At 61.0% G+C, this 10925-nt stretch overlaps 2 protein-coding genes across 2 annotated transcripts; both read left to right on the top strand.

Moving 5' to 3' along the window:
* Window positions 1-22: 22 nt before the first annotated feature.
* On the top strand, window positions 23-2999 carry LOC113962540 (60S ribosomal protein L19). The gene is made up of 5 exons (XM_027673306.1): window positions 23-180; window positions 704-826; window positions 1535-1655; window positions 2180-2290; window positions 2805-2999. The coding sequence occupies exons 1-5, from the start codon at window positions 75-77 to the stop codon at window positions 2926-2928; spliced, it is 585 nt and encodes a 194-aa protein (XP_027529107.1). The 5' UTR covers window positions 23-74; the 3' UTR covers window positions 2929-2999.
* A 512-nt stretch (window positions 3000-3511) lies between these two features.
* On the top strand, window positions 3512-7078 carry LOC113962541 (transcription factor CP2-like). The gene is made up of 15 exons (XM_027673307.1): window positions 3512-3671; window positions 3763-3915; window positions 4002-4072; window positions 4549-4654; window positions 4722-4828; window positions 4920-5072; window positions 5282-5392; window positions 5479-5576; window positions 5652-5706; window positions 5792-5885; window positions 5961-6051; window positions 6140-6216; window positions 6395-6540; window positions 6625-6676; window positions 6762-7078. The coding sequence occupies exons 1-15, from the start codon at window positions 3512-3514 to the stop codon at window positions 6797-6799; spliced, it is 1512 nt and encodes a 503-aa protein (XP_027529108.1). The 3' UTR covers window positions 6800-7078.
* The last annotated feature ends 3847 nt before the right edge of the window (window positions 7079-10925 follow it).

Below are 10925 nucleotides of genomic sequence, written 5' to 3'. Positions count from 1 at the left end.
GGGGGGATCCCTGAGGGGGGGTCTCTGAGGGGGGGTGCAGAGCCCCCTTGATCCCTGTCGCTCCCTCTCCCAGTATGCTCCGGCTCCAGAAGAGGTTGGCCTCCAGCGTCCTGCGCTGCGGGAAGAAGAAGGTGTGGCTGGATCCCAATGAGACCAACGAGATCGCCAACGCCAACTCCCGTGAGTGGGGCACGTCCCACTGGGAATGACTGGGGGAATGTCCTGGGCACTGGGGGGGAAATATCCTGGGCACAGTTCTGCCCGAGGGGCCCTGGGGGAAAGAGATCCACCAGCAGAGCGGGAAGAGGGCTTTTGGGAGGCTCAGTGACAGCGAAGTTTGTTTAGAATCATAAAACCATTGAGGCTGGAAAAAGCCTCCCAGGATTATCAAGCCCAGCTTTTGCCTTAAGGGAAATTCTGGCTCGGGTAAAATTCTGCCACTCGAGGAGCTTTTTTTCCACCTTAAAGTGGGGTTTCCAGGGTTTTTAGAGCTCCCTGGTGCCGTGTGAGATAATCAGTGAGGGAATTGGGAGATTCTCAGGGAGACTTGGGAGGGAGAACGGAGCAGCTCCAGCAGCGTGAGGGGCTCTGTGGGGAAACCCACCTTCCGTGGCACTCCCAGCCTTCATCCAGGTGGGACAAAGGGGGGGAGATCTGTGCTCACCTGAGGGCTCCAGAGGAGGTGTTGGCCGTGTTTTTGCAGGGCAGCAGATCCGGAAGCTGATCAAGGATGGGCTGATCATCAGGAAGCCCGTGACCGTTCACTCCCGCGCCCGCTGCAGGAAGAACACGCTGGCCCGGAGGAAGGGCCGGCACATGGGCATCGGTGAGGGCTGCACCCCACAGACACAGCGGGGCACAGGGGACCCACCCCCAGATGTCAGCGCCTGGAGAGGCCCTGTGCCAGTCTGGGGATTCCAGAATTTTAGGCTACCCCTAAAATTCAGCTTCCTTCCCCTCCCGAGACCCCCAGTTTGGCTGTGACTGTTCAGTCCTTGATCCTGGGCAGTTCCAATCACTTCCATCAAAATCCAAGGCTGTACTTTTCCCTGATCAGCTTAATTTAAAAATTAATGTTGCATAGGAAAACGTGAATATCAGTTCAGTGTGGCTGACTCTGATTTTATTTGATGGTTGCAGATACACATCCCCCACCAAACTAGAGTTTAAATATTGAAAGTAATGAAAGTAATATTAATGTTAAAAGTAATATTAATGTTAAAAGTTAAATTAATGTTAAAAGTAATATTAATGTTAAAAGTTAAATTAATGTTAAAAGTAAAATTGATGGACTTCTTGTTTATGTCTTTCACATACTAAGTCTTTACTTATCTGTCTAGAAATTCAGTAAGGATTGCCACACACAGGGTCCCCAGGGCTGATGGGACCCCTGGGGATTATCCCAATGGGTTTGGTCACAGAGATGGAAAACCCCTGGCTTGGGCATGGATAGCTTATAACTTGAGCTGAAGAGGGGGATTAAATGTTTTGGGAGGAGTTTGGGGTTTAACTGGCAGGTTTTGGGGCTCCCCAGGTAAGAGGAAGGGCACGGCCAACGCCCGCATGCCCGAGAAGGTCACCTGGATGCGGCGGATGCGGATCCTGCGGCGGCTGCTCCGGAGGTACCGCGAGTCCAAGAAGATCGACCGCCACATGTGAGTGTGGGCACGGGGCTGGGGGGGCTCTGCAGCCCTGGGGGGAAGGACACGGGGTTTGGGGGGGACAGGGGGCTGTGAGGGGACTGGAGCTCACACCAGGGAGCTGGGTGAGGCCCCCACAGGACACCCCAAGCAGCTCCTTTCCAGACCCATCGCAGCGCTGGGAATGGACAGACAGACAGAGCCTCCCCACAAGCTCTGCACAACCTCTGAGCCCACTTAATAAAGGGGGGGTCCCACCCACAGGAAATGGAGCTGAGACCCTCCCACCTCACCACACAGGTGATGGGAACTCCTCTCCACAGAGCTGGAGAGGTCCCCATGTGTGACGTTCCCCTTGTCACATCCCAGCGTCACCCTGAGTGGGGGCAGCACCCACAGACACCCCACCCCAGTTTGCACCCCGTGCACCTCCCAGTTAACATCCCACACACCCAGACCCCCTTCCTGCCCTACCAGCTCCTTGGGAATGGAGTTAAACCCTCCCTGGGTTGATGTCCTGCCCCGTCCCACCCCCGCAGGTACCACAGCCTGTACCTGAAGGTCAAGGGCAACGTGTTCAAGAACAAGCGGATCCTCATGGAGCACATCCACAAGCTGAAGGCGGACAAGGCCCGCAAGAAGCTCCTGGCGTGAGTGCTGCCCTGGGCAGGGGGGGTTTGTCAGGAGTGACCCCCCTCCCCGTGGGTCATTCCAGGTGGATTCTGGCCCTGGTGGGAGGGATCGGTCCCGAACTGGGCAGGGCTGGCTGGAAGCAGAGAAATGTGGGATCGTGGTGGAGTTTTGTGGTTCACTGGGGGTTTTAATGCTCAGAGAGAGGGAAACTGGGAAATTCCTGAGCAGCTGCTGGAGTCAGTGAATGATTGACCAGGGGAAGGGGAGGGATCCCAAAATCCTGCTGTGTCCTTGAGGGGGAAATGTTGAATAACTTCACCCTGGGCTCCAGTAAAGGCCGTGACCCCACACAGCCCCTGCTGGCTCCTCCTGGGCTGGAGCGAAGGGAAAACCCCAAAATCCAGTGGGAGGGATGTGGGTGCTGGAGCAAGGCTGGTCTGGGACAGCGGCAGGAGATTGGGGACAGGGGTCAGGGTGGTTTTGGGGCTGTTTGAGGTGCTCCTGGTGCATCCAGACCCCTCGATCCCGCAGGGACCAGGCGGAGGCGCGGCGCTCCAAGACCAAGGAGGCGCGGAAGCGGCGGGAGGAGCGGCTGCAGGCCAAGAAGGAGGAGATCATCAAGACCCTCTCCAAGGAGGAGGAGGCCAAGAAGTGACCGCGGGCTGTCCCTGCTGGGGAGCGTTTTCCAGCTTCCAGCACCCAATAAAAAAACATCCGGGACCCCTCCTGCTGAGTGTCCGTGTCTGGAGCGGGGAGGGATGGGATGGGATGGGATGGGAGGGGATGGGAGGGGATAGGACGGGATGGGGAGGAGCTGCTGCTGCTGCTCCCCAGTTTGGGGCTGGATCCACCCCTTGGGCTTCCAGGCAGGATTATTGGGGGCTCAGGAATCCAGTCCTTGGATTCATCCAAAATCCCCCCAAAGGCTCAGGGCAGAGCCGATGGCCAGGGGAGGCTTTTGGGGGGGTCCGGGGAAGGTTTTTCTCCCGAAAATGAGCCAAATCTGGGGGAAATTAAAGGAATTAAAACGAGGGAGACACACACACAACAGGGGAGGGTGTCCTTGGCTGGGACAAAGGGACTCAGGGAGCCCCCCCTGTGTCCTCCCCTCCCTCTGTGACAACAAACACGATGCCCCCTCCCCCCCCACTATTTACTGTCAACACCTCAAACTGGGCCAAACTGGGCCAAACTGGGCCCAACCCCGCTTACATCACCCTCCCTGTGCCTATAAAGCCATGGGGGGGACACCCGCCTGTCCCTCTCTGCTGCCACCCTGTTCGTGGGGTGTCCCCCCCTTGAGCCCCCCCCCAAAATGCTCTTCTGGCACGGCCAACCCGACCACTACTGGTCCAGCGCCGGGGACATGTACCCCCTCCCCCCTTCTGGGGTGCTCAGGTACCGCCCCCACCCCCCAAATCCGATGGTTTGGGGGGAAACCGAGGCACGGCTGGGTGCCCACCTTTTTGGGTGGGATGTTTTCCCGCAGGGACCCCCCCCGTCCTGCCCTACCTGAAGCAGGAGGAGCCCAACGGCATCTCCACGTCCCAGCCGGAATTCCCGGCGTTCCAGTACATCCTGTGCGCCCCCACCTCCCCCGCCGTGCGGCACCACGAGGAGACCCTCACCTACCTCAACCAGGGTGAGTCCGGGGGGGATCTGGGGGAGGGACGCCCCCTTTCCCCGGGGGCTCAGCACCCACCTTTGCCCCCCATTCCCCCTCCCCAGGGCAGTCGTACGAGATCCGCATGGTGGGGACCCCCCGGGGGGACCCCGCGGAGGGACGGAGGATGGTCAAGGTGAGCCGGGGTGGGGACCCTCGGAACGGGGGGAGGCTCAGGGCAGAGCTCTGGGCTGCAGTCCCGGTTCAGCTGTGCCAGAGCCCCCGTCCAGACTCAGTTCTGTCCCAGTCCAGCCCCAGCTCGGCCCCAGTTCTGTCCCAGTTCTACCCCAGTCCAGCCCCATCTCACCCCCGTTCATTGCCAGTTCTGTTCCAGTCCAGCCCCATCCCAGCCCCGGTTCTTCCTCATTTCTGCCCCAGTCCGACCCCACCTCAGCTCTGCTCCAGTCCCAGCTCAATCCCATTCCGGCCCCAGTTCAGATCGGGTTCGGCTCCAGTTCAGCCCCATTTCAGAAGCCCAGCTCAGCCCCAGTCCAGCCCCGTCCAGCACAGTCTCCTGTGGGGCCGTGTCCGTGGGCTCAGCCCGTGTCCGTGTGTCCGGCCGTGTCCGTGTGTCCGGCCGCGGGCTCAGCCCGTGACCGCCGCTGTCCCCAGAGCGTGGTCCGGGTGTCCTTCCACGACCGGCGCCTGCAATACTCGGAGCAGCAGCAGCTCGAGGGCTGGCGGTGGAGCCGCCCCGGCGACCGAATCCTCGACATCGGTGGGTGCCGGGGCCGGGGGAGCCCCGGGCTGGGGCTGCGGGGGCCGCGCTCACCCCCTTCCCGCAGACATCCCGCTCTCCGTCGGCGTCCTCGAGCCCCAAATCCACCCCACGCTGCTCAACACGGTGGAATTCCTGTGGGACCCCTCCAGGCGCACGTCCGTGTTCGTGCAGGTGGGACCCAGGGGGGCCGGGGGGCTCTGGGGGGCTGAGGGGGGGTCCCAGAGGCCGCCCCCGACCCCGCTGTACCCCCCCTCCACCGCAGGTTCACTGCATCAGCACCGAGTTCACGCTGCGCAAGAACGGGGGGGAGAAGGGGGTCCCCTTCCGCCTCCAGATCGACACCTTCGGGGCGGGGGGCAAGGGGGACCCCCCCGAGCACCTGCACTCCGCCAGCTGCCTGGTCAAGGTGTTCAAGGTATCGGGGGGGTCACCAGTGACCCCAGTGTGACCAGTGCCCCCCGTACGGGGAAATCCCGCCCTGAGCGCGGGGCAGCGCCTGCGGCAGAGCCGGGGGTGGGTGCGCGGGAGGGGGGGTGGGTGGGGGTCTGGGCACCCCAGAGGTCCGGGTGCCTCAGGGATTCGGGGTCCTGGGGGTCCCGGGGCCGCCCTGACCCCCCGGCACAGCCCAAGGGGGCCGATAGGAAGCAGAAGACGGACCGGGAGAAGGTGGAGAAGCAGCCGCCGCCGGAGCGGGAGAAATTCCAGCCGTCCTACGAGAGCACCGTGCTGGCCGAGGTGGGACCCGGCCCCGGCGCCCCCTCCCCGCTGGCCGGGGGTGCCTCCCCCGGGCCCCTCTGGCCATGACCCCCCTCCACCCTCAGTGCGCCCCGTGGCCGGACGCGCTGGGTGCCCCCCACAGCCCCCCGGGCACCCCGGGACTGCCGACCCCGCACCCCTTCAAGCTGCTGAGCCCCGAGAGGTGAGTGGGGCCCCTCGGGACCCCCCCGCGCCCCGCACTTTTGGGGTCCCCGCTGAGCCCCGGCCCCTCCCGCAGGGGGTGTGTGTCGCCCGCCTGCGCTGCCGAGGGACCCGCCGAGAGTCCCGGCGAGGTGAGGGAGCCCCCCGAGAGCCTCCCCGGGAGGGGCTGGGTGGGCTGAGGACGCGCCCCCTCTGAGCACCCCCCGTCCCCCGCAGGCGCTGAGTCCCTGCGCATCCCCCCTGGAGACGCAGCAGTGGCTCCTCCGGCGCCGCTTCTCCGCCTGCGCCCGCGCGTTCGCCAACTTCACGGGTGAGACCCTCGGCCGGGGTGGGGGGCAGAGCCCACCCCCGCCATCCGCCGCTCCCTGAGCCCCCCTGTCCGCAGGCGCCGACCTGCTGAAGCTCTCCCGGAGGGACCTGATCCAGATCTGCGGGGCCCCCGACGGGATCCGCCTGTGCCACGCGCTGGCGGGCAGGTGGGCTCCTTTTGGGGACCCCCGGGAGGCTCCGGGAGGCCCGGCCGCGTCCCGAGCCCCCCCGCCAGACCCTTCTCTGCCCCTTCAGGTGCCCGCGGCCCCGGCTGACCCTCTATGTGGCGCGGGAGCCCGGCGGGGCCGAGGAGGTGGAGGACGGGGGCTCAGGTGTGTGGGGTGGGGGCTCAGGGGTGTGTGAGGGGGCTCAGGTGTGCGGGGTGGGGGCTCGGGGGTGTGTGAGGGGGCTCAGGTGCAGGGGAGAGCAGGGATGGAGGGTGGGCGCTCACAGCCCCGTCCCCATCCCATCCCATCCCATCCCATCCCATCCCATCCCATCCCGCCCCAGGGCTGTACCAGGAGCTGCACCTGGAGCAGCTGACGGTGGCCGAGCTCACCGGGAAGCTCGCGGAGCTCCTGGGGCTCCCCCCGGCCCAGATCCTGCGGGTCTCCCGGCAGGGACCCTCCGGCATCCACGTCCTCGTCAGCGACGCGGTGAGGACATGGGGACACCCAGGGGGTGACAGACACGGTCCGGACCCCCCCGGCCCCTCTCACGACCCTCCCCGTGCCCCGCAGATGCTCAGGACCCTCCAGGACGAGACCAGTTTCGTGGTGGCGATCGCCAAAGGTACCGGGGGGGGGGGCCGCGGGCGGGCGGGGCCGGGCAGGGGGCGATCGGTGGCCCCGGCTGAGCCCCGTCCCCCCCCGGGCAGCCCCCGGCCCCGAGGGCTTCCAGCTGCTGCTGCGGTAGGACCCGGCCCCGGATCTGCGGGAGCCCGGGAAGGGACAAATCCCACCGGAGCAGAGCTGGAGTCATGCCGAGATGGAGAGAGGAACCCCGGGATGGAGAGAGGAACCCCGGGATGGAGAGTGACCTCATCCCTGTGGTGCCTGCAGGGGTTTGGGGTCGGTCCTACCCTCAGCTACATATATTATATATCTATATCTACACCTTTACTTTCAGTTAATGCATTATTATACCCCCAGCGCCCAGGAAGGCACAGATCTCACACCATTAAAACAACATTTCCCAGCTCTCTGCACCACAGACCCAGGGGGCACCAGGACAAGGCTCAGATTCTGTGCCCAGTCCCTTGGACTGAGCCCCCCCCGAGGAAAAAATGGGTTAAAAACCCCGGCTGGGACAGAGCTGGAGTGTGGAAGGGGGGAGGGATTTGCACAGAGGAGGGAAAGAGGCTTCTCCTTGATTTTCTCCATTATTTTGCTCCCCCGAAGCTGCAGCACGAGGAGCCTCTGCCAGGATTTGGCACAGAGGGAGGGAGGACAGAAACCCTGAGATGGAAAATAAAGCTAAAGGAATAACCCCCCTACCAAAAAAAACCACCCCTCAAGCACACAGTCCTTCACCAGAAGAGGCCAAAATGTTTCAAACCTCATTTTTCAGGACACTGTCACCAAGAACTTGTGAACAAGCCAAGAACTTTGTCACACTGACCCCCCCGTCCAAAAAAAAAAACCCAACACCCCAAAATCAACCCAAACCCCACGACACCGTGGGCCAGCCATGAACAACACAGAGAAAATCAAATAAAAATACAGAGGAAGTTACAGCGAGGTTCAGAAAAGAGAAATTTGTCAAAGTCCTTGTTTGAAACCAGCCCTGTGAGAGCACATCACAGCTGCCCTGTCCTCCCTCTCTGTGGGAGTGGAATTGGATAAAAAGTGCCTCAGAAGAGCAGAAAAGCCTCATTTTTGGTTGCACTGGATCTGCCGGAGGATCTCCCAGTCCAGGAGGTCCGGGGCTGATTCCCTGGAGAAATCCCTTTGTCCCTGCCCCATCTGCACTCCGAGGGCACGGGGGGGGGGCAGTGGGAGTTGGGAGCAGGGCAGGAGCTGGAAGGCAGGTCCAGGAAAACTCAGCTGGGAGGTGGGAACAGACAGTGCAGCCCCTGTTCCAGGACTGGGCACACAACCTGTGAGGTTCCCAAGGGAGGACAGGGAACAGCTCCAGGAATGGGCTTGAGGAGCTGCCCCAGCTGGGTTTGGCACCAGGGTGGGACCCTCGTCCAGGCCTGGACCTTTAACACCTCAAAAATCACAGGATGGGGCAATTCCTCTAAATTTTGGGAGCAGACTCCCAGTGCCCAACACCCTTCACAGCCACCTGAGGGGGAGCTGAGCCACCCACCCCTCACCAGCCCCTCGGGAAGGATCCCAGAGTTGGAGGGGGCTTGGAGCAACCTGGACCAGGGGAAGGTGTCCCTGGGGGTGTCCCTTCCCACCCAAAATATTCCAAGACTCCGTGCCAGGGGTTCACACACCTGGAGAACCCCCAAACATCCTCCTCCCCCAGGTGCAGGAGGTGGATTTTCCTCCCCAAAGTTATCTCTCGGGTGAGACAGGGCTTGGAAAATGGTGTTTATTGGTACTTATAAATACAAACATCAGGAAGAGTCCATTTGAAGACGGATAATTGATTTAAAAGGACACTGTCAAGTAGTTTTGAGCTACCTTAATGCTGCCACCCTGGTTGGCAAACAGAAAAAGAGAATGCTTTGGGTTCTGTGTTCTTGAGTTTTCCCTGGAAAACTCTTGCTCTGTTCCAAAGGAATCCAGTCAGCCAACTCCACCCCGCCTCCGAAATCCCACTTTTCGCTCTCCCCTGCCACAGTATGAACTGAACAAAGTGTTTTGTTTTGTTTTTTTTTTTCCCAGAGTTGTGCAAATCCTGTGATTGCTGGGTGATCACCATCCTCTGCCACCCCGAAACCTGGAGAAAGTTCTGGAAATGAAGCCTCTCTCTCTCTCTCTCTCTCTGGAGGAGAGAGGGAGAATCCACAGCGCTAAAGGGGATTTGAATAAATATAAGGGATTGAAAAGCATCTACAGGAAGGCATTGACAGTATCCTTTTAACCACAGCAGCCTGGAGTTCCTCCCAGCAGACCGTGAGCACAGACTGGGGGGACTGGGGGGGAGGTGGAGGGAGTGCAGCTCCCAGGGACCCTCCTGTGCCTGGAGAGCCTGGGAAGCAGCTCGTTGTCCTTGGAGCAAACTCCTGGTGAAAAAACAACCCCCCCCCAGACCCTGGAAGAGCCATTCCTGGTGCTGCACCCGCTCTTCTCCCACCAAAGGAATTCCTCAGGACCCAGGGGAGGCCCCAATTCCTCGGCGGTTCAGCCCCAGCCGGGCGGGAATATCCACGGACACCAGAGCTCCTTCCATCCATCCAGCGGGAATGACTGACACAGCTCAGCTCCCCCCAGAGCCTGATCCAGGCCCTGCCCCGTTAAACCCTTGGGATCTGCCCAGCAGTTCCACCCCGGGCACCTGGAATGCCCGGATCAGTCCGTGCTCTCCGTGCTCCCCTGGAGCACCTGCGCTGATTTTGCCTGAAACGCCCCAAAAACCAGCCCCCAACCCCCCCCCTCCCCCCCCCCCCCCCCCCCCCCAGAGCTGGGCCTGGCTCATCCCAACCCCTTTCCATCCCCGTGGGTCCTCCTGGGGGCTCCACACTTACCTGTGGAAGGTGGGAAGGTCGGGAAAGCCCCCAGTGCTCCCTGGAGCCAGGGCAGATCCCAGACCTGCTCCTTCAGGGAATCCTTATTTCTTCATGAGGGCAACAAGCAAAGAGGTTCTACTTTGCTTTTCCTTGGGGACAAGATGAAGGGATGGAGGGAAAGGACAGGAGGAGGGAACTTACAGTCGCTGGAACACAGACTAGAACTTTATCCCTGTATTGAGAATTATATATAAATATATATATATATTATTCCCTATATTGGGAATTATATCCTTGTCACTGGGATAAAACCTGAAATCAGAATAAATTTGGACACCCAATCCCTGCTCAAACAGGCCAAGAATTCCCACGAGAGCCCAGCCTGGGGTAGGCTTAAAAACCTTCCCGACAGGCTCGGGCTTCTCCTGGGGAAAAAAAATTTCCTTTTTAAAACTGAAATTAAGGATTCGTCACTTTGGGCTGGGAGATGTCAAAGAAACGACTGAATTAAAAACCCGCTGAAAGGAGAAAAAAAAAAACAAAAAAAAAAGGAAAAAAGCAGGAGGTGGGGAGGGTCAAAAAATCCGACATCACAGATTCCAAGGTCAACCACAACCACCTGGGAAAACCTCCGAGCTGGACAGGGTGGATATGGGAGAGACATGAGCACGGCCAGGGTGGGAGCACAGGGGGGAATTCCTGGCTCCCAGGAACATCCCGGGTTCCAAGTAAATCCTGGCTCCCAGGGGGAATTCCGGCTCAGCAGCTGCTCTTTCACTCCCTCGCTGAAAAACGGGACATGGAGCTTCAGGTTTGGGATTTTCAGGTTTGTTGGGTTTTTTTTTTTCCCTCCTGGACAACGGCTGCGGGGGTGGTTAAAGCCAGTCCCTCTCCTCTCCCCCCAGTCCCCAATTCCAAGGATTCCGGTTCCTATTCCAGCCCCACCAGCAGCATCAGTTCATTCCGGGGTCAGAAGCCCTCCCATCCTTCCCACAGCAGGGGGGGGGGGGTTCAGCTGAGCGAGCCCAGCGGGGATGGGCCGGGATTATCCCGCTCCAAAGCCGAGTCCCCGTTCCCGCCGGCACAGGTGGGATCCCGGGGGGCTCCGGGGGGGCTCCGGGGGGGGCTCCCAGCCCTGCTCACTGGCCCTCGCAAACGACACCGGGATCGCCTCCCCTCCAAGGTACTGGTGTGTCCCCCGGAATGCCCCGGGCGCAATTCCAGCCTCAGTTTTGCCAGGATGAGCATTCCAGCGTCATAGGATGATGCAGCATCTGCAGAAGCGCTGTCGGCTCCCGCCCACCGAGGGCGGGGGGGTCACCGGGGCGAAGTAGGCGTGGACCTTGATGTTGGGGAGGTGGGTCTGGAACGGCAAACACGGGGCAGGGACAGGGGTCAGAGGGGGTGGAGCACACC

Source organism: Neopelma chrysocephalum, unplaced genomic scaffold (genome assembly GCF_003984885.1).
Source record: "Neopelma chrysocephalum unplaced genomic scaffold, ASM398488v2 Primary Assembly neopelma1_182517, whole genome shotgun sequence".
In the NCBI taxonomy this organism is placed as follows: domain Eukaryota; kingdom Metazoa; phylum Chordata; class Aves; order Passeriformes; family Pipridae; genus Neopelma; species Neopelma chrysocephalum.
The sequence above is the reverse complement of the archived record's forward strand: the minus strand, read 5'-3'. Positions and strand labels throughout refer to the sequence as shown.